This window comes from Diadema antillarum, unplaced genomic scaffold, assembly GCF_040938485.1.
Source record: "Diadema antillarum isolate AM-2024a unplaced genomic scaffold, OU_Dant_1.0 seq00000526_RagTag, whole genome shotgun sequence".
In the NCBI taxonomy this organism is placed as follows: domain Eukaryota; kingdom Metazoa; phylum Echinodermata; class Echinoidea; order Diadematoida; family Diadematidae; genus Diadema; species Diadema antillarum.
Genome location: NW_027271478.1, coordinates 677713 through 705119, shown reverse-complemented (window position 1 = coordinate 705119; position 27407 = coordinate 677713). Strand labels below are relative to the sequence as shown.

The window sequence follows — 27407 nt, the reverse complement described above, 5'->3', positions numbered from 1 at the left end:
ATTCAAATATTATTAGATGAAAATCAGCTTTGAAAGGGACCGAGATATAAAATATAGACAAGGTAAACCAAACCGATCCTAGCAGGAGATGCGTCCCAAGCTTTATTAGAATTACTTTGTTTTGGATTTCAGCCATTTCAAAACCAAAGTTTACTTTCCTTGAATAAACGTTGAATTCCTCTTGGAACCGCATGCTGTTTTATATTTCATAAGAAGTCTTTATTATCTAAAAAGTGATAGTAGCTTGAGTTAGGTGTCAGCCAAACGGATATGATCACTTTGCTCTTTAGTTAGAAACAAATAATTGGCGTCAGTTTTATCATCTAAAATAATATTCCACTTAATATCTCTCTTCCGTATTATCAGACAAATGAGTCGAGAGTTGTCAAGGCAACGTAGCGTCGCGAGCTCGGAAGACGCCGTTAGCATTTTGTCTGCGGACCAGGAAATTGAAGGTAAACGCAAGATAAACATCGACTGAATATTACGAAAAAGACATAGATGTCTACGCCTACTGGTGATTCGAATGCTAATGCTGCGTTATACTAGTACACCATGTTCCCGGCAGCTACGTTTCAGGCCACCTTGGGCAAAATGGGATGGACGCGAAACAAGGCGGTGGGACGGAATAGGAAAACGTGGCAGGCCGTGATTGCCGTGGATGTTGTGTCAGATTTTTAAACTGTCTAACAATTTGCCTCGGCAGTCCCAGTACTAATTAGGAATCTTGTGTGCCATGACAAAATGGGGTGAAAGCAGCAAAACGCGACGGCGCAAAATAGGTAGCAACAAAACTTGGAGGTGTGTCCCTTAGCGGGACGCGACGGAAAATATTGATGGCCTAGCCTGACCAGACACCGTGCGAACAGCGTCTGATAGCTATATGTTCACCGGGGGAATGGAACGAACAAGACAAGAATTCAAAGTGGAGAAAACAGGAGAACATCTCATCTGCCCACGGCGCGCCGCGGCGCACTGCGTTTCGGGCAAACGTGGCTGCCACGGTCGCCGGGAACATGGTTGTAAATGCAGCATAAGCGAGATATGTCATGTGAGCTTCATAATTATGATATCACAGTTGAGAAGGATTGATACAATGTTTACGTTTTACTGTATCAAGAGACCCCAAGAGACCCCAACAATCTACAAACGGGTGCCCGTCAAGAGCTCGACACCCTCGAATGCTGATATGGCTCACGAGTCACACTGTCCACGATTCAGATATCTGCGAGCTAGAGCTAGACTCTCAAGTGAACAAGGCCCATGACCTCAACCATGTCAACAACTAAAAGAAGCTCGCGACCTGTATACGGTCCACAAGTTCGACACTTATAGGCAAACAAGGCCCTTGAGTTCAGCACTATGCAAACAGGCCCACGATCTCGGCATTACCTCACGTGGCTTAATGTACAAAGTGACAAGCTTGTGGGCTTTTTTCTTCTTCTTTTTTTTTTGCCTAGGGCTTGCTTGTTGACCTTATTTTCCTAGTTTCGAGCTTTTTGGCTTTATTTGCCCAATGTCGTGTTGGTGGGTCAGTTTTGCCTATATAGTTTGGATCTCGTGAGCTCTAGGCCTATGACCCATGAACCCCTTTTTTCAGTGTCGTGCTCGTGGGCCGTATGATTCGTGGGTGTCAGGCTTGTGGGATGATCTCCTGTAGACGTGGGGATATTCTTCCGCCTGGATCCCCTAGCAATCTGGAGGAGACTCTGATAACGCATCATTCCCTTCGACTTGCGACTGATTTCCTGGGCCCGTTTATAGTGGCCCTGGATTCTAAAGGGTTATGGGTGCTCTCTGACGCTATTTTGGCCTTATTTTTCTACTTACAACAAGAAATCTAGGGTTGGATTAAACTTTTGGCGGGAGAGCTGGAGATTTCATGAAAATTACCTTAAAGCGCGAGAATGATAGAGTCTGTGACCTTCCCATTAACAACTGACGATTATTGCATTAACTATGTATGACCAGATAAGACAAAGGAAAATGCATCTGCGAGTACCATCAATGCGCTGATCATCAATATGGTTTGTGAGAACTCAGAAGTGGCAGTACATTTGTATGTTGTTGGTTTTTTTTTTGTTGAATTTTCTTTAAATGTCGAAATCGTCTGCGCAGAGGGAAGGCTGACAGGATCTGAAGAGCGAACAGGAGGCGCCCTCTCTTGGCGGACTTATCACGGCTACATCCAAGCGATGGGAGGTTACTTCTTCGCACTGCTCATCTTCCTGGCGTACGTGTCCGTGGTTGGTCTCCTCACGTTCAACAACTGGTGGCTCAGCTACTGGATCGAGACCAGCGGCAACAGATCGGTAAGATTTCGTTGCCATGGAGACGAGATGATACGATCTTTAAGTGTAAATGTGTGTGAGAGTGAGTGTGTGTGTGTCCGCAGTTTGCGGAAAACTTGTCAAGGAGTCACAACCCTGCATACAAGTGGTATAATACATTATATTTCGGCTGTCGGTGATCATAAACGATACAGAGAAATTTGTCCAGGCCGTGAAGCTTTTGCAGGACTGGTCTGTTTCTACCCCGTGGGTGGTTGTTTTTGTGGATGTTTACTTTATGCTTAGACTTGAGTTGTAACCAGTGAGATATTTCTTGCTGGTTAGAAATAGAGAATATAGGGACGTATATAAAAACAGCATGATACTGGTCATTTGCAAGATTTGTAAAAGAATCTGCGGAGACCCATTAAGGATGGTATGAATTGACCCCTCTAGGTTTGCGTAAACGTCACAAAGTTCGTTATCTTTATCGCGCTTTAGTAAATGATATGCATGAAAAGGACACTATTGCTATTAAACATTACGAGATATTACATGCGATTGTGTCTTAATATTAAGTTCTATATACACATGTCCCATTCAAGTTGTTCGTGTGATTGCAGCATGAGTTATGGATTATGATATCATGACTATGTAAGCCTTCTGTCATTAATGATAATGATAAAAATGACAATGAGGATGATGATAATGATGTAGATAATGATGATGATGATAATAATAATAATTGTCTTATTGTTCTTATTATCATTATTCTTGTAATAGTAATAATTTGATGATAAATACCTCTAATAGACACTGCGAATTATGCTATTTCTTCACAGCCTAATGAAACAACAGACGGTGAACCGCCATCATTGGTCAATGACCCCAACCTGAGTTTCTACATGCTAGTGTACGGAGGAACCATCCTTATTATTCTGGTAGTTGCACTGATCAAGAGCTTCATATACATGAAGGTATGCAATGGCACCAACGCTCATGATCGGGTATACGTCACTTCCGGTAAAACTGTAGTGAAAACAAACAGTTCGCCTGTTTGTATCATACATGTGCGGAACTGGGATGTGGTGAATCGGTGTGAATGCTGTGCATAATTATGAATCTACGCGGCGTCGGCGCTTAAAATAACCGATCTACCATTCTCTTACGTAATTTATCACTGGCATTAATTGTTTCTTGTGTCTGTCAGAAAAGTTAAGATGGACCATATCTGACAGTTTCATGACATGTCAGAGCCAATTATTGAAGAATACTAAATAATTTCGTCTCAAAATAAGCCGATCGTGCACTGGGTTACTTTGTTTTCAATCCAGTCGCCGCTAAATACCCGTATGTGCGACCATAGTAATAGCATAAAAGAAGAAAAAGAATTAAAAGAAACGACTGATGGAAGGTTATGTGATAATGGTATAATATTTAGAGGTGGAGAAAAAAGGCAGCGTCAAAGAGGTCACGTGTGAAATAAGAAAAAAGTAGACATTCTTTCCGGTTCTTATTTCTGCTATGATATTTGATTCCCCCTGCTTGTATGCTAACAATGAGAACAGCCGCTATCTTTAGAGCTTCATTTTCGTAACTTACAGTAAAGAGCTACGTATGTCAGCTGAAGCAAAAATCAACATTGAAAGGGAAGGAAATCAATACATTATGTTACAAAGTTATCCTCGAATGGAATCTCGGCAAAACAGTTAATGGGCGGAAAGTACATAAATAGATATGTGTCTGAATTGTTACATGACCAGTCATAAGTTTCCAAGTGATTATCACAAAAAGAACCGAAAATGCTATCTCTTTGATATCTCTCTCTCCCAATGATGACAATCTCACTCTAACCTGTCCTTTCTCATTGTCTCTTGTTGTTTGTCCTGTCTACGACTTTGTTTACCTTGAGTGTCTTATGCCTGTCTGTGTGGATATCTGTTCATTTACATTTTGTCTATTGTACGTTCGATTTAATGAGTAGCCCACATTATTTTCTACAAGCTTGTCTTTTGCGTAAGGGCCTCTCTTTTCTAATACCACAATTATTTTGAACACTAGTTCCATAATTATATATGTATACACTGTACTGTATATGTTGTTGTCATGCATTGTATGTTTTGTTTTCCTTGAATTTGCATAGATAACGTGTGTTATTGGAAAACAGATTTAATTTGAATTGAATTGAATTGAACTGAACTGAAATGAATTGGATTGGATTGAATTGAATCTTCCAAACTGCAACAAAATCATGATTGCTACTACACAATGTCACATAAGATTTGTGTCAAAATCATTACATGTATATACGGCCTACACACCCGTCAATTCCCTGTTAATTATCAGAAAACTGAATGAAACGGAGTGAACTTTTCTTCTCCCTTGCACAAGAAAAGCTGACTATCAGATCGTCGTCCACCCTCCACAAGAAGTTGTTCAAGACGGTTCTGCGAAGTCCCATGAGTTTCTTCGATACCACTCCTATCGGTCGAATATTGAATCGATTCTCCAAGGACATGGACGAACGTAAGTATCGTATATAATCTGTCTGTAGCTCTGCAATGGACAATTTCAATTGTTTTCACTCGTTTCAGAATTTATGTTGACTGGGATGAGGAACAGAAATGCTTTCAAAATTTATAACAAATCACAATGAACAAAGATATGACGACATGGTAGCTTCCCCATACAATACAATGCAATGGGGGCTCAGGGAAGTAGAACAAAAGAAAAAAAACTAATATTCATAAATTCTGCCAGATGAACTTGTTAAATAAGATTTATTTTTATGTAATATCTTTGCTACATTTCTGAAAAAGGAATGCCCAAAATATCATGCTTGTTCAGTGTAATTTGCTTTGGGATTTTCAGAGTTTTGATTTCTCTGCTCAAGCACCACAATAAATTCTACAAATATGAAGCTGTAGATGTGTTGTATAATGTTCAACGTTATGAAATTACGCCGGAATTATGGGAATCGTCCGGACTCCCCTATATGTCAGTGCTTTTATAATGATTTCTCTTTTTCGTTATCTTTTATCACACTTTAATGCCCTGAACTTTCCTATTATCTTTTAGTCGACGTCATGCTCCCTATCAACATGGAAATGGCCCTGACCAATGTGATGATGGTTATTGCCTCCATACTCACCATCTGCGTGGTCTTCCCATGGTTCGTCATCGCCGTCGTCCCGATCTTCGTCATCTTTATCCTCGTTATGATCTTCTATCGCCGCGGCGTCAACGACATGAAGCAGTTGGAGAACGTCAGCCGATCGCCGTGGTTCTCGCACATCAGTTCGACCGCCATGGGACTCGCGACCATCCACGCCTACGACAAGACTAAAGAAATCATCAGCAAGTGAGCAAGGCCCCCTTATTACGAGATCAACCTAACTATGTTTTAATCCTGAAGATTCCCTTGTATATGATGCAATTTTCTGCAATATGATAGTGATTGTGATCTAAATAGTGATCATGATGAACTCTGATATTTAGTGAGCAATAATGATGACTTATGGAATATACTGTAATTAGATAAAATAGGTTAAAAGGCTTGAATGAATCAATACATCCATGTGAGACTATTGACCTTTTCAATTTCAAGTTCAAAGGTTTTTTTTTTTCGACAAAACATATAAATTTCACTTCCTTTGATAACTTAAAATAAGGTAAAAAGAACATTATAGAATTAAAAGATTCTACAATAATTGAGGAACCTTATAGTGATTATACATTGTAGTAAAAAAGAAACAGAAGTTCATAATAAAAGTACATTATAACCTTGCGTAAAGTGCGAAAAATTGAGGGACCCACTAAAAAGACAGAGCTTGTAGAATGTGGGCCCCTCTGGATGAGAACAACAATGGAAAGATACATTGAAGCATCGTAAATAAAAAACAAAACAAAACGAAGAGGTATGGGGGGTAAATATTCTGGCTAAATGATTTGAATTCAAAGGAGAATTTGAAGAGCACTGACCTCCGCCAAGCAGCTCATTTCCACCCATACACGCATGCAATTTGCCGATATAGAACTGTGCACTTCTGTACTCATCGGCATTTAGAATAAGGGTTTAAAGGGATCTTGTAGTTTCAGTTGATACCTTATTTCAGGATTCTATTTTTTTTTTGTGAGATAATGAGAGACCTCTTATGAAATATGAAAAAAGTATGTAATTCCAAAAGGGATTCAACATTTATTTGATGAAAATGGGTTTTGAAGTGACTGAACTATCCAAAACAGAGCAATCCTAATAAAATATGGAACCCACCTTTTATTATGATCACTTTGTTTTACTTTCTTTTTGGATGTCTCAGCCATTCCAAAACAGATTTTCATTTGAGTAAACTTTGAATTCCACTGAAAATGGTATGTTCTGTATCAATATTTCATTAAGTGGTTTCTTGGTATCTCCCAAAAAGTTGAGAGCTCAATCCTAATCTCAATCAATACTACACTCTCCGTTTTACTCTTTCTCGACCAATGAGTTCACGGTGTAATATTTTCACACACATATCCTATGACCGGGAAATCAATGTGGTACACAAAGGATTGACGAACGCTGAATCATGTCGCCCTTGTCTCCTACAGATACGTCGACCTTTTGAACGTGAACGCGTATCCATTGATGCTCTTCCGTATGGCCACGCGATGGGCGGGGGCGCGTCTTGAACTGCTCGTCGTTCTCACGAATCTTATCGTCAACCTGATGGTTGTGCTCACACATGGAAATATATCGCCCTCTGTCGCCGGGCTAGTAATATCTTACGCCTTACAGGTTAGTGCCGCTGAACTTTACTAGTTCAGCCCTTCTAGTACGCCAGGGAGGTGTTTCGTAACTGATTACCAGTCGTTCTTAAGTCGTTCGTAACTTTAAGAACAGCTTTATGAAACACTACGAACGACTGGTGATCACTTCTGATGTGCTATACTTATAAGAATTTCAATAATTAAAGACAAGAACTGATTACCAGTCATTCTTAAGTCGTTTGTAACTTTAAGAACAGCTTTATGAAACATCCCTGGCTATACTAGTACATGTACTTCGTTCTTCGGAAAGGATGATGTATCACAATGATCTCGACGTAAAATATTTGAACTTTGGCATTTTTTTTTCGCCAGTTTTGATTAGAGATCGCTAAGCTCTACTGACATGTTCTCGAGAGTCGCCAATGAGATAAAATGTATTGGTGATCTTGGATTTCATTCAGTCATTCAGAAACTGTTCATAAAAAAATACGAAGTGATGAAAGGGGATAATAATTCATCATGTAAAAGTATCTGAAACTGAAGTCTTTTTCTTTCCTACAGAGAAAGATTTATCAATCATTGCAGAGTATCACATTATAATGATTTTTTTTTTTCATTTTCGCCTTTCGATACATTGTCATTGAGGCTAATGTCGTTTCAATAAGATTGATCGAGCCTCTCTTTTGTGATGTCGGCGTACACAGCAAAAGAATCTACGTGTATATTTGTTTTCCTGTCAGCTACTTAACATCGTTTAATCTCACCCTTTGTCGAATGTGTGAAAAAGATTGTAAGACTGATGTTCTCGTGAAATTTTGAAATTCAGCAAAATAATTACCGCATGGTTGTCGTACAATAATTTTTGTTGAGAGCTTAACACAGTGTGTGTGTTAGCTTGTTCATGTGTTCTGCATGGCTGCCGTGATATATGAATAGTCAGTTTGTTACAGGCTGCAGTGCTTTTTACTCTGTGCGTGTAACATTATATAATCTTTATAAGTCTGTGTGTGAAATTAATGTGTGCACGTTTTGATATACTGACACAGAAAGGATCAATGTAGTAACACCCCTAAGTATAAGTTACGATATTATCATCACGACACACATAAAGCATAAACATGTATTTTCACAGAATGTAGAGAATGTATAGGATAGGCTTTTCATTAAAGACTCGTCAAATTATACTGGTACGCTCGCACTAACTAACCGAAGGAAAAGATTTACTGTAGTTAGCAGTTATTTACTTTCTTTCAAACCGTTTCCAATGCTGCAGTGAACCAGCTAGAGGGAGAGCAATGATGCACAGAACAGAGTGGATCGGAGAAAATTGAATGCATTGAATTTAACTTTGGAACTGTTTAAACCACGACGGCAGCGAGTGGGTTGAAACAGTTCCCTCGTGTGAGAAACGGGCACATCTCCCACAACCCCCCCCCCCTGTTTAAACAGTAGCATCTAATTCTCACTGATCCACGAAATAGGCCTGTGTTATCATTAGCGTTATAAAATGGGCCCATAAAATTCATGAAATACAAGCATTTTCCGCCATCATGTCCCGGTACACCTACATGTACAACACTATACAAGACTTGAGCCATTTCGGATTATACCGGAAGCATGGCTCAAGTGTGGATCATTAAAAAATCAATGCATGACAATTGACCAATCACATTGCAGAGATTCTAAGCTCATTTTATGATATTTACTAACATTGCGGTTCCAATTCTCCCTTCAGCTCAATGGTTTGTTCCAGATGACAATGAGCATGTTAGCGGACGCCGAAGCTCGCTTCTTTTCCGCCGAACGAATGCTGCAGTATATCAAGGTAAGATTACACCTCTATCCTCTTGCAGTACCTTGTTAATCCTGGCTCTCTCTGTCCCGATGATCGTATTTCACAGGGTTCGACATTATAAAAGATCAGACAGGTGGCTATGATTTGAGTGGCACGATCAGGCATCTAAAATCCAAATAAAATATGTTTCCTATCATTTCGGGCCACTAAATTTCTTTATCAAACCAAACCAAATCCCAAATTCATAAGCTTTAGTGGGCGAAAGTGTCACCAGAGAAAAATGTCGGTCTATAGTCCTGTTTCAAAGAAACAAATAACTAAACGAAAGTGAAATATAAACCTCTCTTCTTTTCGTTTGGTGAATATGTTATATTTGAGATGAACGTCTATACATTCAGCAGCATTCCTCAGAATAATTTTAGTATGGAGTGCTCTTATTGGTGGATGAAAGGAATGCATGTTCCGTATTTTGTCTGTTATATGGAAAAGCAGAGGACATGAACTTCCAAAACTTTTGGAAAAAAAAGACGTTAGTCCCGTGCGTGCCTTAATATAATCACTTCAGAATATTGACTGAATCGTCCCTCATAAAATCTCAGATGTATGTTAAGCAGATTCACATGATTATGGAAAACCTCTCCTCCTCTGTTATCCCTCATACAATCTCAGATATAATGCTGCTGAAAATTCTCAATTTCTCTGTGTTTCTACATGTTATATAATTATACACACATAAACACACACTCCTTTGTATCGAAAACTCTTTACTTTTCTTAATCTGTAAAGCTTTGATTTGTACTCTGCAGTAAGTCAAAGCAAGTGATTCATTGTGAAACGATATAATGTAAAAACGAGAGAGTGCTGATGTCCTTTGTCACGTGGTATCTCCCTAAAGAATCTGAAGCCTGAAGCGCCGACCAGCATTCCAGACAAGGAGCCCCCCGCAGACTGGCCACAGGCGGGAAAGATCGCTATCGCGGACTATCGAATGAGGTATCGCGATAATTTGCCGCTGGTGTTGAAAGATGTGAACTGTAACATCAAAGCAGGAGAGAGAATCGGTATCGTTGGGCGGACAGGGTCAGGTAGGACATTCGATTGTTTTACAATCGCTCTCTCTTCCCCTCGTTTTCTGTCTTCTCCATTGCTCTGTCTGTCTCCGCCCGTCTTTCTTTATGTCTGTTATTCAATTCCAAATCAATTCTCTATAGCATTCCTTTACTTTGATTGAAACTAACACATCGATCGCTGTGTCCTACGTTTGCATTTGTTTTTGTTAATCCAAGTTGGACATTATGTATTGAGATATTTTGTTATACTTTACATGTATGTTCCCTCGAAAAAGAACGAAAATGAAAATTGGATTGAAATAGAAATAGAAATCGAAATTTATTTCCATTCGTTTACAAAAATCGTACCAAAACACCATGTATACATTATACAATTATTATGTTATCATTTCTAGAAACATATAATAAAAGTAACATGGAGCATAATAAATTATACATACAAGTTCATTATATAACAAATTACGTACTCTTGGACGGTTGTCAAAAAAGTATTAGAATGGAAAAAAAAGTGACCAATTGAAGAGCAGAGCTTGCAGCACGTGGCTCACTTGAGACGTGATATGTAGACCCTACCAGATATCGTCCGAAATTGGTCATATATGACAAAAACCCCACAAACAATAACAATAAACAAACAATAAACAACAACATAAAAAATGACAAATGACAAATTCCAAATTCCAAATTAAGACACTGGCAACAACAGTATTACAACTACAGTGTTATTACATCTCTCTCCTCTTTATCGTATTGGTTTGGTTCGATTAGGTTTTGGTTTGGTTTGATTATTTCTGCACTTTGTCAACATTTTTCTATTAAATGTACAAAATAAGAATGATTATGAATAATCATTTGTCGACATAACTGAAAACAAGATACAATGAAAACAAAATTTGGAAATCTATTATATATATTAAAATGATAGACACATTGTACATTGGCCATCGATTTCATAATTCTTTTTCAGTGTATTATGTGCTGGATTATTTTCAGTGTATTATGTGCTGGATTTTCCGAGTATTGGTTAATCTGCTCAATAGATTGCTTTGACGGCCGCAATAAATTTCACTAATCTATTAACGGCATCACCGGTTTATATGCGACGTAATGATAAAGTTATATAAATGTCTCGAATTTCCCTATAATTGCAGGTAAATCCACTCTCAGTGTCGCCCTCTTCCGTCTAGTGGAAGCAGACGAAGGCCGGATATCCATTGACAACGTCGATATATCGCAAATCGGATTGTTTGATCTGCGATCGAAGATGTCGATCATCCCGCAAGACCCTGTCATGTTTATTGGAACGGTCAGGTATGCTTCCGTGGACAGCGATCAGAGATAATGATCGTTTTATACAATCATACCGCAGGACCATCTTAATTGTAACATTTATTTGATATTTTTATTCAGTCATTTCGAAAATATGAGTTGTTTTAAGAACATCAGTCTAATTTTCGTTATGAAGCAGAGTACCTTCATATCTAGTTTAGATATACTGCATGTGTAATCATGTCTTCCCGATAGAAATCCTATTTCAATGGTGTTAGAGTATTTTTAAGGTGAATAAAAAAAGCTTTGGTACTTCAAAGTAATTCTGAAATGTGAGTTACAGAAAGAAACAACAAATGTAAAATTTCAATCAGTGTAATCAATGTTAAGTATTGTTGATATACAAAATGCAAACAATAGTTTTATCAAAATCATTTCTAGAATAGGCCATCTACAGTTATGGTTTCTTGAGAAAATTTGTGATATCTCCTTAATATATTTGTCACTGTGACTTTACTACAAAAAACAAATTATGGTAGGATGTTTTATGATGCAACTGAACTATGCATTAATTGTGATAACTCGAGCTTTATGTAATCACTGCTCCCAATGGTAAACAGCGGCCGTGAAGTAATTGATGTTTAGAGGGTGTATCGATACTGTTGACTACATAATAGTTATTTTAAGTTTCTTACTGCCTTCAATTTCATACCTTTTTTTTTTCTTTTTTAAGTTGAAGCGAATTATACTGAAATAACTGTTGCTAACAAAAGAAAAAACAAAAGCAACAAAAAATAATCCTGGCTTTAATAAAATCTCTGTGCACAATAAGAAATGATATAGCAATATGTAAAAGTAATGATAGTGAAATTTCTAATGAAGTGAAAGAACAACATGCAATATCGAATGAATATTGTTTGCATACGTATTAATCAAAGCTTCACAGATGCCTCCTTCATTTATGACAAGGTACACACAAACGCGTTGTGCAATAATCATTTCGATGATAGTATAGATTATTTGGCTGTACTTTGATGTAATGTATACACTGCAAAAAGTCCGGTGTTAAATAGTGAACACCGAGCTGGTGTTAAATTTTTGGTGCTCATTTATGGTGTTAAATTAACACCCCCGGGTGTCATTTCCAAATATAAAACTGTTTTTGAAGAGTTTCTTAGTAACTGCACTTCTTGTTGATTTTTGATTTAAACAAGACGATCAAGAATTTTACATTAAAATACTAGATTTTCGAAAAAATGTGAAAATAAATTTACACCACAGTAAAACCAGCTGGTGTGGTCTCTTATTGAAGCTAGACGGGTGTTCAACCATTAATATTAACACCAACAAATATCAGATCAACACCATGTGGTGTCATTTTTGAATTAACACCAGTACAGTGTCAAAATAACACCAGGTACAGTGTCAAATTAACACCACGAAGTGTCAGGTGAACACTTTTCAACACCATCACAGTGCATTTTTAACACCTGTGGATGTGGTCCTCTATTGAAGTTTGATCGGTGTTAGATTTAACACCCGTGGTGTTAAATCTAACACCGATGTTTTTACAGTGTAGTGTTATTGGAAAGAAATGAATTTGCATGAAGTTGAACATAATTTTCGCTTTCCTTTCCTGCAGATATAATCTCGATCCCTTCAATGAGCACAATGACGACAGGCTTTGGACTGCGCTGGAGAAAGCGTACATGAAGCAAAAGGTAAAACTAATTTTCATTTCATAACGTAAATGGATGTAGATTGTCATGAGTTTCAGTTGTCTTTGCAGATACATTTTCAAAACATTTTTTCACATTGTTGAATTGGTGATTTATTATGTAATGAATGTAATGAAATACAGTGTAATACTGGATTTTTTAGAATGATGTGATGGATATGGTTAGAAGAATGTAATGATATTTAGATATTGATTTTGTTAGTATTTTTTCTGTTGTTGATTAGGGTTTGTATTTTTACTTTAATAATTTTCTGTAGACTGAATATTTTTGTTTTAGTTTATGCGAAATATGAATGTGAAGCGCGTAGAGACTTATGCTTGTAATATACGCTATAGAAGATGATGTTATTATTATTATCATTATTATCATTTTTATTATCATCATTATTATTATTATCGTTTGCTCCGGTCTCCTCTTCCCACTTGTCCCTTGTACAAACAATAAACATACATTTAAGAACTTTCTCTCGTCTGTTGAATGAACGCAGTGTATGGCACAGGTACCAACAGCATTGTGCCAAGTTGATATACCCATTACTGATACTGATGAGTTCATGTTAATATTAATGTATTTGTCATTTTCTTTCGACTGAAAACAGATCAGTTCACTGGACCAGGGGCTTGACTCAGCAGTGACAGAGGGAGGAGATAACTTTTCAGTGGGAGAGAGGCAACTCTTGTGTATGGCGAGAGCTCTTCTCAGGAACAGCAAGGTAAAGACCCCGTTCACATCCCGAAAATCAGATAAAAATATTTTGTCTTTCATTGCGTCTCCACATTAGAAGACGTGCAGGTAGTCTATTAAAAAATGCTGCCTCGGATTTCTAGAGAAATGAAATTCTGGCAGAAAGAGGAAGAACTCTGCATGTCTGCTGCCCTCTTCCACAGATTTATGTATTCATCAATGAACATTATTTCTTTAATGTGAAATATCATTTTCAGCGCTTGGTCAAATCAAAGTGAGATTACAACTTTTAATGTTTTTAATATTTGCTATTTTTAATGCTTACAAGCATTCTCTTTTGAAAGACGTTTTCATGCAATTTTAGTCTTTTACAATGTTCACGTCACACGCTGTTGAGTTGCTGGAATCGAATGGTTTATATTAAAGCACAGAAAAGTAAAATCTAATTGGAAAAAAAAAAAAGATGTTTTTCCCATTTTCCCAATTTCATATTTTGCATGTGCAACGTCTTTTCTACTGATTTTCACCCCTCATTCCAATCCTCCCACCTGTTCAGATTCTCTTCCTCGATGAGGCGACAGCAGCTATCGATACTGAAACCGATAGTTTGATCCAGGAAACAATCCGATCCGCCTTCGTTGATTGCACCACGCTAACGATCGCTCATCGACTGAACACAGTCCTAGATTCAGACAGAATTCTTGTAATGGACGATGGAAAGGTGAGAAATCGAGATTGACACAACTTCCAATAAAGCCTTTTAAAATAAACTAAGATTAAAACGATGAAAGATAAATACTGTCGTTCAAATGAATCATCAAACCCATATAGATACAATAGTATTGAAATATAGTATAGTTGTCTTGACAATGACTACCACAGGAAATGCACAGTCATTTTGTTCTATTATTATTATCATAAGTATGTATAACCACATTTATTATCAATGAAAAGTTATCTTTTCAAGAAAAAAAAAACCAAGTCATTCGTAAAGCCTCCACCCTGCCCTTGCACTTTCCCCCATTTTTTTTTTTCGTGTTTAAAATCCCAGAGAGCATTGTTTATGAGGAAACGGTTGTCAGCTCATTAAGCGTAATATGCAGCATATGATTCTTGTGACAACCCCTTCAACAGCATACACCAGAAACAATGTATGTTGTGAAAGAGAACGTGCAAAATCCTCTTCAATTCGTGTCTATCAACGATTCCTTCAGCGTTTGTAAATCTATTTCATTTTTTAGAAAACCAAATTTTACTGAAAATTTCGTGTTGCTGTTAAATCATTGATGTTCTGAACAAAAGTCCTGAGTATTAGCCTCTTAATCACAGCAATCCGGGTAGATAACACGCACGGTGACTGATCTGGAACCAATGATTAGTTATTCATGGTACTATTAAATTGTCAAAAACAAATGGTTTTATCGCTTTTGTTAAATGAAATTGCAAGAAATTGGTTTAGCACATACCAACTACTTTGTATTAAAAGATGATGTAGAAAGTAAAATTGGGTAATTTTTCTTCGACAGGTGGCGGAATTCGACTCACCGGCGGCTCTACGGGCCAACCCGTCATCAATCTTCAGCGGTATGCTCGCGGCTGCCGATGCCCAGAAGAGCGGGAAATGAGACCCGCGTCACGTGGTCTCCATCAGAGTCATATAAAAGATGGGCTCCCACGGCGTACCACCCATGGCGCACAAATCTTGCAAGGGTGCCAGTGATATTTTGTATTCCGTCTTATACCTCACAACAACTTATCCCGGTAGTGGAAATTGAGGCACACGCTCAGGAACACACAAGCATAAGACGATGAATTTTGGGTTAAATGTTGTTGATTATCACATTCTCTTGGGACTCGCTGAAGCGAAGTGGCATATGAAGTGTTTAGAATGACTATACAGGGTGGCCCAAAAAGAACGGAACGCCTAAGATTCTTAATTTCAGCAATATTGTTGCAAATATGTCATTATTTTGCATACTATTCGAAAGGCCATTCTTTTTCCAAAAGAATAACACCAAATTCTTTAATTTTGGTTCATGCATCATGGTTTTAGGACCCTTTTTATCAACCGTTGCAATTTTCAAAATGTGATCATTTTTCACTCTCAGAGACACCGAAATCAGCGAGAATTCGGCTTGTCATAGAAGCAGTAACGGTCACAATGTGTGGAATGTGGCTGTCATTGTCTGTTACCATTGTGAATGAGACGACCTGACGACAATAACACTGTCCGCCCCACATTCCGCACATTGCGAACGCTACTGGTTCTACGGTAAGCCGAATTCTCACTGGTTTCTGCATCTCTGAGAGTGCAAAATGATCACATTTTGAAAATTGCAAGGGGTGACAAAAATGGGCCTAAAATCGTAATGCATTAACTGAAATTAAAGAGCTTGTTGTCATTCTATTGGAAAAAGAATGGCCTTTCTAATAGTATGCAACATGATGACATATTTGCAACAATGTTGCTGAAATTCAAGATCTTAGGCGTTCCGTTCTTTTTGGGCCACCCTGTATAGCACTTTATTTTAATAGTGTAAAAGTGCCCAAGATGCAAAATGACGTTGAATTACACGACAGTGATCATAATTCTATACAGTATACAGACAACTATCGTTTTGTCATGATACGTTTACCCTGTGAAGACCAATATCTTAAATGATGCTGAACCCGTACGCAGACATGTGATTGTTACCGATTGGACAAACACATGTATAGCCAAGATTGTAAAGCGATGAAGCAGATCCAGATCAAATAATTTGATTAGTACGTACACGTGACCAGGCCTTTATTTTGTCCACACAACACATGCTTATGACCAGTCATTAGCACTTTACGTCGCGATTGTGATAGGGCGAGATTGAACGTTTTATGTACATGCGAAAGTTTTAAAACACAAATTCTTTCGACGACAAGGATCTGGATCATCATTTCATAAAACAAATAATACGTTATTTTTGTTCGGACATTAGTATTCAATTTTTCAATTCAATTTCATTTTTATTTCCATTTCCATTGAATAAACAGGGAAAATTACATACAATACATTTACAGAACATGTTTGTAACAATTTCAAAGAAAACGTACAAGTGGTCAGGAGTAACAACAGAATTTCCTTTGTAAGGTATATACATATACATAATACAAAGATTAGAATGGAAATGGAGGGTCCCACTAAAAAGCAAAGCTTGTAGGGTATGGGACCCTCGAAAAATACGTACACAAAATCAAAGAAACCAATGTCAACTGACATGAAATTAACTTAGGAAGGAAAAAGAAAGAAAAAAAAAGGAAAAAGTATAATTACTTATACTCTGTACCTTCGAATATAGTTCAAACGCCCTCGGATGCGTTAGACTGTTCAAAAGTATACCTTGTGTGGGTTATTCTTACTAATGCCCTCACTGCATAATGACTGTCTATCATTCTTATAATACACCGCAGCTGTCATCTCGATGAGATTATATGATGTTACGGTGTTATGAATTCTTTCGTAGAGGGCCTAATTTAATAGGCGTATAACCTATGTAAAGTCAGGGCGGTGATCTCACATCCCTGATAAAGCACATACCACCCTCTGTCATACCAGGGAGGTCACCTCCCTGGTCATTTGTACTGTTAGTGATATCAATTTCTGTCTGTCGGTTGACTGCGTCGACAATGTATGACTATCAATTGAATCCACACGTGGTTACGACTGTCCGCTCCCACAAATTGAACGCTCGCATTTCCTTGTCGTAAAAAAAAATACACTTATCGTCATTCAGAGTGCCAGAGTGTTTAGCATGAATCACTTTACACTTAGTTTATTTCAAACTTCTTTTTCTGATTCTTGCATTAAAAATGATATGAACAAAATGCTCAAAATATTATTGATTTCCCCTGATTTCCATACGTTCCTTAGCCCATGAGTAAACGCACAGAGAGAGAGAGAGAGAGAGAGAGAGAGAGAGAGAGAGACACGAAGGAGAACAGAAAATTACAGAAAATCCTTACAATCCTGTTAAAACCAGTCTTTTATAAAGGCCCTATACTCTTATGTAACATAAAGAAACACTTCACGGTTGTATGAAATTAAGTGATTTCAACCCCCCCCCCAAAAAAAAAAACACCTGCATGGAATTAAATTCAATGGAAATCTTTCTTTTGCATTTCTTATCATGTATGTATATATCTCTCTCTAAAAGAAAACAGGTTTATAACAGTGAAATCCATTTCCATTTCTCTTTGCTGAAGAGATTAGAAAAACTTTTACCGTGTATATTCACGGGCTTTATAGGACGCAAGAATAAAACAGCAATGGAGATATGGGTAGTGGTATTATGTTTTCCAAGAGATCTTAAATGCATTACGCGTCAGTGACTTCTCCAAGAAAGTATTCGGGATGTGACAATAGAAGATATAAGACCTGATCATGTAAATACAAAATATACAAAACCGAAAAAAAAACCAACAGCACCGTAATATAACCTACTCAGCGAAACTTTAAATACATGTATTAGCTGTTTCTTTTGTCTTCCTCTCAAAACGAGAAGCGTTCAACATTGTGTCCTAGTTCGTACAAACGTATAGTGCGTCCTCATCTTCGTGTGAAAAAAAAAAATATATGTGTTGCAAGAGGAAAGACTATTCATGACAATTTAACCCACAGTGAGAGTCTTTGTGATCGATGATCTCTCATTATACTGTGAATATCGTCACATCGTTGATAATTATGTCTGAAGAAACTGTGTGTTTGAATGATTAAAAGTGCCTATTCCCATCATTGTAACGTAAAAGTTCTGTGAGTTGAGCATTTGTTGTATACTTTGCTCATTGACCTATACGCCATATACATGAAATGACATGTTTTTTTTTTGTAAAAAAAGGAAGAATATGAATAAATTGAATATAATTTCAAATTTTAACTATGTGAATCAAAGCGTTTTGATTTCTGTTGTTTCGAGTCAGTGTTATGTGCATGAGTGAAACATTAGAATGTTTGCCACTGAAATTACACAGATTTTTATCTTAACACAGGACAACACCACAAAATGTCATCGTAGTCATCAAAGTAAAGTATGCTACGCAGGTAACTCAAAATACTCCATCCCTTTACAATTTCCCCTATTAAACTATCATGTAGCTCGGTTAATTTTCATCTATCGCAATGAGTAGAATTACCTGTCCCCCAAGGTAGTCATGTTTTCTTGGGCAGAAAAAGACATTTTCATATTGCATTCTACAATGAACCACTTATGTTCCCCGCCCCCCTCCCACTGACCACTGGAGGCTCTTGATCCCCGTTCTGACGAGTTTCGATGAAATTTTCTGGGGCAGAAAAAGACATTTTCATATTGCATTCTACAATGAACCACTTATGCCCCCCCCCCCTCCACTGACCACTGGAGGCTCTTGATCCCCCGATCCCCCGTTCTGACGAGTTTCGATGAAATCTGAGCCGACGAGTTCCCCGGACGAGCTCCAGACACCCGCGCCAGTAGGTTTACAAAAGGTGATACGTACCAATCAGGGGCGGCGCAGGCGGGCCCCCACACCTTTTTCAACCCGGAAGTACGTAAGTGGCACTAAAATGGGAGGGGAGAGAATGAGCTGAGGACCTTTTTTTTTTTTTTTTTTTTGCTTGTCAGCTGAAGAAACCCGGAAGTGGACGGGGACGGGGATAGATGAGCTGAGGATCTTTTTTTTTTTTTTTTTTTTTTTTTTTTTTTTTGCTTGTTAGCTCATGAAACCCGGAAGTGGGCCCCCAAACTGTTGAAAACACTGCGCCGGCCCTGCCAATAGGCCTACCAGACAAGCCTTAGAACCTGTTTAACCTGTCTAATGACAGTTAGATCATCGTGCACTTAAACAGACTTTGATAGCACGCCGGCTGGAAACGCCTGATAGCCGCACAACACAATTCTGCACACATCGGACTGACTCGACACTTATCCGACTGACTCGACTTGCGACTTGTTTTTTTTTTATATCTTGTTAATATCTGTTTTTTTTAAGAAGAAGAAAAAAAAAGAAGACGCAAAAATCTGGAACCTCATGCAGCAGCCTCCCCCCCCCCCATCCACTTGATTCCGCGGCCCCTGTAGAATATAGGCCTACTACATAATGATATACCTCTTTTTGTTCTATAGTAAGTGTATAAGGATTATAATACAAACACGATTTGTTTTTACTGGAATTTGCTGAAAGGCATTTACAACAGGAAGTCCACACTGCAGTTTGTAACTTGGTAATCAAGACAAATGGAATATACAACAAAGAAAAAAAAATGACTAGCATCACGTGAAATTTATGCTTACAAGAATTTGACATTACAAACTCCGTATTCATGCGTATGTTCATCTCAAGTTGAAATACGTATACTACTGTAAAACGCGACACACTTGTGGCATAAAATTTTCGCGAATTAGCGTCGACGTGACGGCCTCTTTCGCGGCATGAAATTTTCGCAAATTTTCGCCATTGGCATTCAGTGCATACTGAAGACAAGAACTTTTGCGCACATTTTAATTTCGTGAATCTTGGCTCCCTCGAAATTCGCGAAATTAAAATGCACGCTAATATTCCTGGTCTTATACAATGTACATACAGGACTACACACTTGAGAGTGTACGCTTATCAGTAGAATTTATCCGTCGCAGCGAGATGGAACAAAAAGAATAATAAAGTAAAAAGAGTAATAAAGTAATAAGAGTATAAATACGAGTTAGCTTCGTTTTGTGGGATATCATAGGGCTATCATGGCTATTGCGATCCTATATTACCAATTTGAGATATCATAGCTATTGTTTGCTATTGTCAGTGATTGCTTGCATTCAAACAGATCCATGCACGCCCACCTAAAAACGGAAAAGGGAACAACTCGGTTGGGTATTCAATAATACGTACTTAAAATTTTGTGAGTGGACTGCAAAATGATAGAGAGAGAATGGGAACAACGGTAATCTAAAACATAAATATTGAATTTATTACCATTTTAGGAGCAGGTCGTTAAACGTAGGCCTACCATCCGTGTTATATTAAAACGAAATAAGATATCGAGTCGTAAAAAAAACAGAAAGTCCAAATTTTCTGTGCAACAATAAGCACCATCTTTTGTGTAAGAGTCCTGAGGGTTTGACACATAATCATTATGATGGAACTCTCACGTAAATCCTTGAGTTCACGCAGTGTCATAGGTCTATATATTTGACAGTTTTATCATCCTTTCCGACCCGAAAAATATTTTGTTCTGCTTGCTCTAGAAAGGAGCCTGTATTACAACAACACGCAGAAATGACAGAAAGTGTGAGATACTTTTCTTCATTATTAAAAAAAAACCAAAAAAAAAAAAACAAAACAAAACGATACCACAATATTAAAAATATACAATTTGCAGATTTCTCCCCCAGTTTACGACACAATAGAAAGATTAAACGCAATTAGGAAACGAAGTCGTAAAAGATGTTCCATGTCTGGCCGATGGTGGCAAACTTTGATATCATTTTGACAGTTCAATCGCAACAAAACCGTTAAATCATGACGAGCCGAACAAAGTTTATGCCGTCCTTTTCAAAGCCAAGAAATAACTTTGCATAATTTTACCTTTTCATTATTGACTGAACCTAATGATAAACAGTCCCCATACGAAACATTTGATGTCTTAACCCGTTCCACACTGCATTCTGAAATGCCCATAGACTTAATACTGCAGACCACCAGGCTCCCGTACGGAATGGGTTAATTCATTGACATTTAGCTATTCCACCAGTCATAGAGAAGTTTGTACAATAATAATAATAATAATAAGTACATCATCTGTAATGCGCCTTCGATCTAGTAGCCTATTCTGAGGCGCAGAGGGACGTAATTATAAAAAGAATAGCACACATCGTAGTCATAATGTACATAAGAAGGTTGAAAAAGGAGAAAGAGATAGATAGAGATATACACCCAATGAGCAATTCGTTGAAAATTTAATCAAAACAAGATGCGAGCATATGTGATTTCAGAAGCTTTTTAAATGTTTCAATGGTCTCTGCTGATCGGATCCTCAGTGGAAGAGCTTTCCAGAGAGATGGGGCTGCAGAAACAAAGGCCTTTTCTATAATCGATTAGCCTTTACCTTGGTTTTTTTTTTTTTTTTTTGGGGGGGGGGATTCAAAGCATCAACTTATAACAAAATAGACAAAAAACAAAGAATGATTTCCTTTCTACCAATGCCATTTACGATTTGCTTCTGATCAGATGCTTTCAGATATCTTATTCAGGCCACAAACATTCACACACATGCGTACAACACAATGACACAATCATGACAGGAGTCACATAATGTATATAGCGCTCTTACGCGCGCGCGCGCACACACACACACACACACACACACACACACACACACACACACAAGACAGATTCTGATTAAGCTCTTCCATTTCTTCCTTTATCTCTCAAGAGCTTTAATAAATTGATGCAACCTCCGCCAAGGACTGTTTTTTGTGCTTGTTTTTTTATGCTTCTGCTGCTAATACTTTGCATTCCCTCGTCATACAGTTGTTCTCTTTCTAAGTTTAATTGCCGTGACAATGGTCACGCACCTTGCCCGCCAAAAGCCACTGTCTGATGGCCAGATTGGTCGTTAAGATACCGTCGTAAAATTGAAATCTTGCAGCCTAATTGCGATTTCTCTTTTTTTCTTTTTATTTAACTGTAAACGTCGCTGACGTCAAGACTTTCCAAACAATATTCTAATAAATATAAGACGAGTGGCATTTCTTTGATACCAAGACCAATGCTATATAAGAACTCTGAAAGGAAGTGTTTCAAAGTGAAAGGAATGCACGTTTACATAACCTACCACCGTGTCTTGCATGCTGCACTGGAATCTGATTTTTTTTTAAAGTGCCTTCTTTGAGTGAGATAAGGACAAATTGATGAGATGGGCATTTCCGCTGCTTGTATATGTGAGTAAAATCTTGTAGTGTTTTCTGGTACTTTATGTCTGTTGCCACGCTTGTTTGTTTGATTTTTATTACAATGCAAGTTCAATATATCGGTCTCCCAACGAGCGTTGATCGATCGTTTCTAATAGTTGGTTTCATTTTATTTGGTTTTCTTGCCCCCATCCCACAGCTTTAAAGTGAAATAAAAACATAAAAAGAATTATCAGGAATGTGAAGTTGTCGAATACAAAGAAATAAAGGGTATACATTCGAAATAGATATGTTATCATTTGACGTTTGTATATTATATTGGAAATGAGAATAAAAACATGAATGAATGAATGAATGAATGAATGAATGAATGAATGAATTAATTAATGAAACAGAAGAAATCTAAATAGAATTATGCATCGCTTTAGTACTGCGTATAAATTCCTAAAAGCTTACATAAAAAGGAGTTCTAAAAGCAAATTCACCCTTGCAGTGGGAAATGTCAAAAGGAATATCAATTGCATTTTACTACAAATGAGAGCCGTGAATATCACCCGATCGTACAGTTAGATTTATTTTATTGATTTTAAGTTTGAAATTATCGCTGAGGCTGGTGTCAGTGCCATCCCACGAGACCGACACCCAAGAATCAGTTTCCAAGAGTCATACAACCACGAGTTCAACTCCAGGCAGATAAGACCCAATGAGTTCGACGCTATAGGTAAAAACTACCCGCGAGTTCGACGTTACAACATGGGGCTTAATGTGTCGGTCTTGTGTAGGTCTTGTTTGCTCAGTGTCGAACTCATGGGTTGATTGACTCGTTGCCTGTATGACTCATGGGCTATATTCGAGTTTCAAGTTTCAAGTTTCTTTATTTCACCAAAGCAAAGAAGATATAAAAACAAACAAGACACATACAACAACATTGAATACAATAACAAAAATATCAGTTAAACAGTGTAAAAGGAATTGCTATGCATGGTAGGCAGCAGCCAGAAAGGAAATGTCCCTTATTTTCAGCTGACCTAAAAACATTCGTTAAATTTCTGTTACCAATGTGTTCTAAGCAAGTAAAACATAAGAACAGGACAAGACTAAGACATGACAATCAACACAAAATGACAATAACAAAATACTTGAAGTCTCATAACATAAAGGGTGAAAACTGATGCTCTTAACTTAAATGAATTTGGTTGTAATTATTAAAGATAATTTTTTATGACAAGATTTGAATTCAAAGAGTTAGCATTGCGTATTTCAAATGAGAGAGAATTCCACAGAATAGGACCACTGTAAAGAATAGATCGTTGGTAAAAAGATGTACGAGATAAAGGTAGGTGAAAATCACTCGCGGTTCGCGTATTGTAATTATGAATTTGATTATTGTATGTGAAAAAGTCCAAAAGAGTTTTTGGTAATATAAAATTCTTACATAAATACATACACAGTTATGCAAATCCCCACTTGATATTCATACATATCATTCAATTGTAATATTTTCAGGGATAAAAAAAAAAAAAAGTGGTGGGGTATGGGCAAGATAAGAGGCATGGGCAATGATTCGTATTGCACGTTTTTGAAGAAGTAATAGTCTTTGAATCAGACATTCATGAGCATTACCCAAAACAGTTATTCCATAATAAGAATAAGGTCAAATTATAGCATTATAAATTGATTTCAAAACAGACTTCGGGAGAAAACTAAGTTTGTACATTACACCAATATTTTTGATAATGTATTACAAATATAATTAATATGATTAGACCAATTCAACTTATTGTCTACAAAAACTCCAAGAAATTTCAGTGAAGAAGATTGCATGATTTGAGAATCACACATGTTAACAGACACGGTGTCAATGTTACATTTTTCTTTGTAAATATCATAAAATTAGTTTTTGATATACTAATTAATAATTTATTCATTCGTAGCCAACTTGTAACATATTGTAATTCCTTATTAAAAACCTCTTGTAAAGAATCCATATTATCATGAGATAAAAATATGCCTGTGTCATCGGCTGCTCGGCAAATAAAATGCCTTGTAAAATATTAGAAACATTTGGCAAATCATTTATATATAAAAGAAATAAAATAGGTCCAAGGATCGCTCCCTGGGGCACTCTACATCTTATGTTTTTATATTCAGAAACATTCTTATCAATTGATACAAACTGCTTACGATCAATCAGATAACTTTTAAAAAGATTCAAAATAACTCCACGAATACCATACTGACCTAATTTAGCTAAAAGAATATCATGATCAAGCCTGTCAAATGCTTTGCTCAGGTCTAAAAATAAGCCAAGTAAAATTTTCCCGTTGTCTATTGCACAGATCACCTTACGAATAAAATCAAACAATGCAGAAGATGTGGAGTGCCCCGGTCTAAATCCATACGGATTTTTCATGATGATATTGCACTTTGTCAGAAATTCAGTAAGCCTAGTGGAAATACATTTTTCAAGAACTTTGGAGAAAACGGATAAAACTGATATTGGGTGATAATTTGTCATTAAATCAGGGGAACCACTATTAAAAACTGGTACAACTCTTGCAATCTTCAGTTTATCTGGAAAAATACCAGATTCCATGCACTGATTAAATATTGCACATAAAGGTGTACATACCAAATGAATAGCTCTTTTCACAATTCCCATATCAATATTATCGTATCCGGCACTGACATCATTCTTAAAACTGGTTACAACATCAATTATTTCTTGACAAGTAATTGGTTTAAAAAATGCAGCTGACTCAACTTTTGTAACATATTGAAGATAATCATACTCATTTGAATCATCAAAAGATGAATTAATATCGCAACCGATATGAACAAAATATGCATTCAAGGAATTACAAATCTCTTTCTCATTTATACTTGTTTCATTGTTACACTTAATAGATTTAATAATTGTTTTCTTGTTGCATTTTTCCCTGGAAAGGCATTATTTATCACATCCCATGTCCTTTTACTATTCCAAGTACTATCAGCTAACTTTTTCTCATGATATTTCTTTTTAGCTAATTTTATGATATTAGTCACTTTATTTCGATATGTCTTTAATATAAAGATATATACATAAATATCATTAGTACACCATACATTATAGTTTTTCCTTCGTTTCCAACAAGTTGAAATCAACGGAAATGATTTATTATATTTATCAGTGATTAAATAAAAAATGATTAAAACTAGTATTACCATGATCTTTATCATATTCCCATGACGTCGATTCCAGTGGCCGTACAAAATATATAATATCATTTTCATTTGTATCTCTCTTCATTTGTCTTTGTTGACTTTGAAACGATGAAATTACGCTTTTACAAATACGATATATCGGGATATGATCTGATATATGAGTTAAAATAATTCCAGAGTGGATCTGACAAGAATCATTAGTAAAAAAAAAATATTGTCAAGTAATGAAGCGGAAGAGTAAGTTACACGTGTGGGATAATGAACCAAGGGTAACATAGAATTCAATGACAGGAAATCAAAAAAAAAAATCATTTACATATTGCACACACCTTATTTTAAGCAAATCAATATTAAAATCGCCCATTAAAATAAAAACATTTCTTATCCTTTTTAATAATATCTAAATATTTAAAGACTCACAAAATTCATTAACTGACTTATTGGGTGGTCTATACACAACACAAATCAAAGTAGAAGTATTGCAATTTGTTATTTCTATAAATACACTCTAAAAAAAATCAGTGTTAATAGCAAAATCGCATCGGCGATTAAAAGAGATATCTTTATGTACATAAAACCCAACACCTCCCCCGCGTTTAGTTTTGCGACTATTACCAACAAACTCATAATTGTTAATATTGCACAGTGATAAAGGTGAATTATCCTTTAGCCACGTCTCACTAATGCCAACAATTTTGATTTGCATTAACAAAGAAGAGAGAAAAAGAGATAAAGCATCAAAATTGCGCCATAAACTTCTCACATTAATATGGATACAGGACAGGCATTTACTAAAATCTTCATTGAAATATGTATTTTCTATAAAATCATTGAGCTCCTCCGGTGTAAAAATTTGTTTGAAGTATATCATTGTTAATTTCACATTCAAGTGGTGATACAAATTCATTCAGAGTATTTAGATCAATATCATTGAGACATCCTAGAAATCTATGCTTACACGACATTACATACACACTATTCCACACAAAACACACATATGACACTGGAACATAATGACCAAGAATTTACAAAATGCAGGTACCAAAATTAATATAAAATGAAGTAAACCTGTCAATCAATACAAAATGATAAACATAAACGGAGAACTGGATTGAGATAAAATCATATACTCTGTGCACGCCATTCTGACAAAGGCAAGCTCGATGTCATTCAGTGTGAAACGCCATCCAAGCCCATCATTTGATAAGGGAAGTACTATTGAAAGGGGACTTTGATTATACAAACGATATATATATATATATATATCCCTGCCCGAATTTAGTGCCGAAGAAGCACAATATTTTTGATTATTTGATGGGAATGAAAATAAAATTGAAATTGAACTTGAACTTGAAGCACGTCGGTATCTGTCCGTTACGAGTGTTGAGCAGTTTGTCGGAGGAGATGATGTACTGAGCTTTGCTCCATCAAATCGTTCAAATTCCAACCAAGCAATCGCTCAGCAGCAAAGCTTTTGAATACTCTCCCTCCCTGGATCAAGAATGCAGACTCTCTATTATATTTTATGCATTTATACCTGAAGACCTAAAACGACATTCCGGATGACTTCATAATTTCACATCAAGTCGTAAATAAATAGGACAGCCCCATGTGTAAATTTGTGAAATTTAGTGTGATAATTCAGGAGAGAAAAGAATTTACTCTGAAAAATGTTGAACAATGGAGCCTCACATATTTCATTATATGTAGCA

The 27407-nt window shown here is 36.8% G+C and overlaps 1 protein-coding gene across 1 annotated transcript in view; it reads left to right on the top strand.

Annotated features, from left to right (window-relative positions):
• LOC139734442 (ATP-binding cassette sub-family C member 5-like) overlaps positions 1-15460 on the top strand; it is a 35769-nt gene extending 20309 nt beyond the window's left edge. The window contains exons 16-28 of the mRNA XM_071645227.1: positions 367-455; positions 2119-2312; positions 3113-3247; positions 4667-4796; positions 5349-5631; positions 6864-7050; positions 8758-8847; positions 9713-9902; positions 11039-11198; positions 12799-12877; positions 13494-13607; positions 14136-14300; positions 15106-15460. Of these exons, the coding sequence (XP_071501328.1) occupies positions 367-455; positions 2119-2312; positions 3113-3247; positions 4667-4796; positions 5349-5631; positions 6864-7050; positions 8758-8847; positions 9713-9902; positions 11039-11198; positions 12799-12877; positions 13494-13607; positions 14136-14300; positions 15106-15204 (1915 nt within the window). The 3' untranslated portion in view covers positions 15205-15460. The remainder of the gene's footprint in view (positions 1-366; positions 456-2118; positions 2313-3112; positions 3248-4666; positions 4797-5348; positions 5632-6863; positions 7051-8757; positions 8848-9712; positions 9903-11038; positions 11199-12798; positions 12878-13493; positions 13608-14135; positions 14301-15105) is intronic.
• Positions 15461-27407: the final 11947 nt, after the last annotated feature.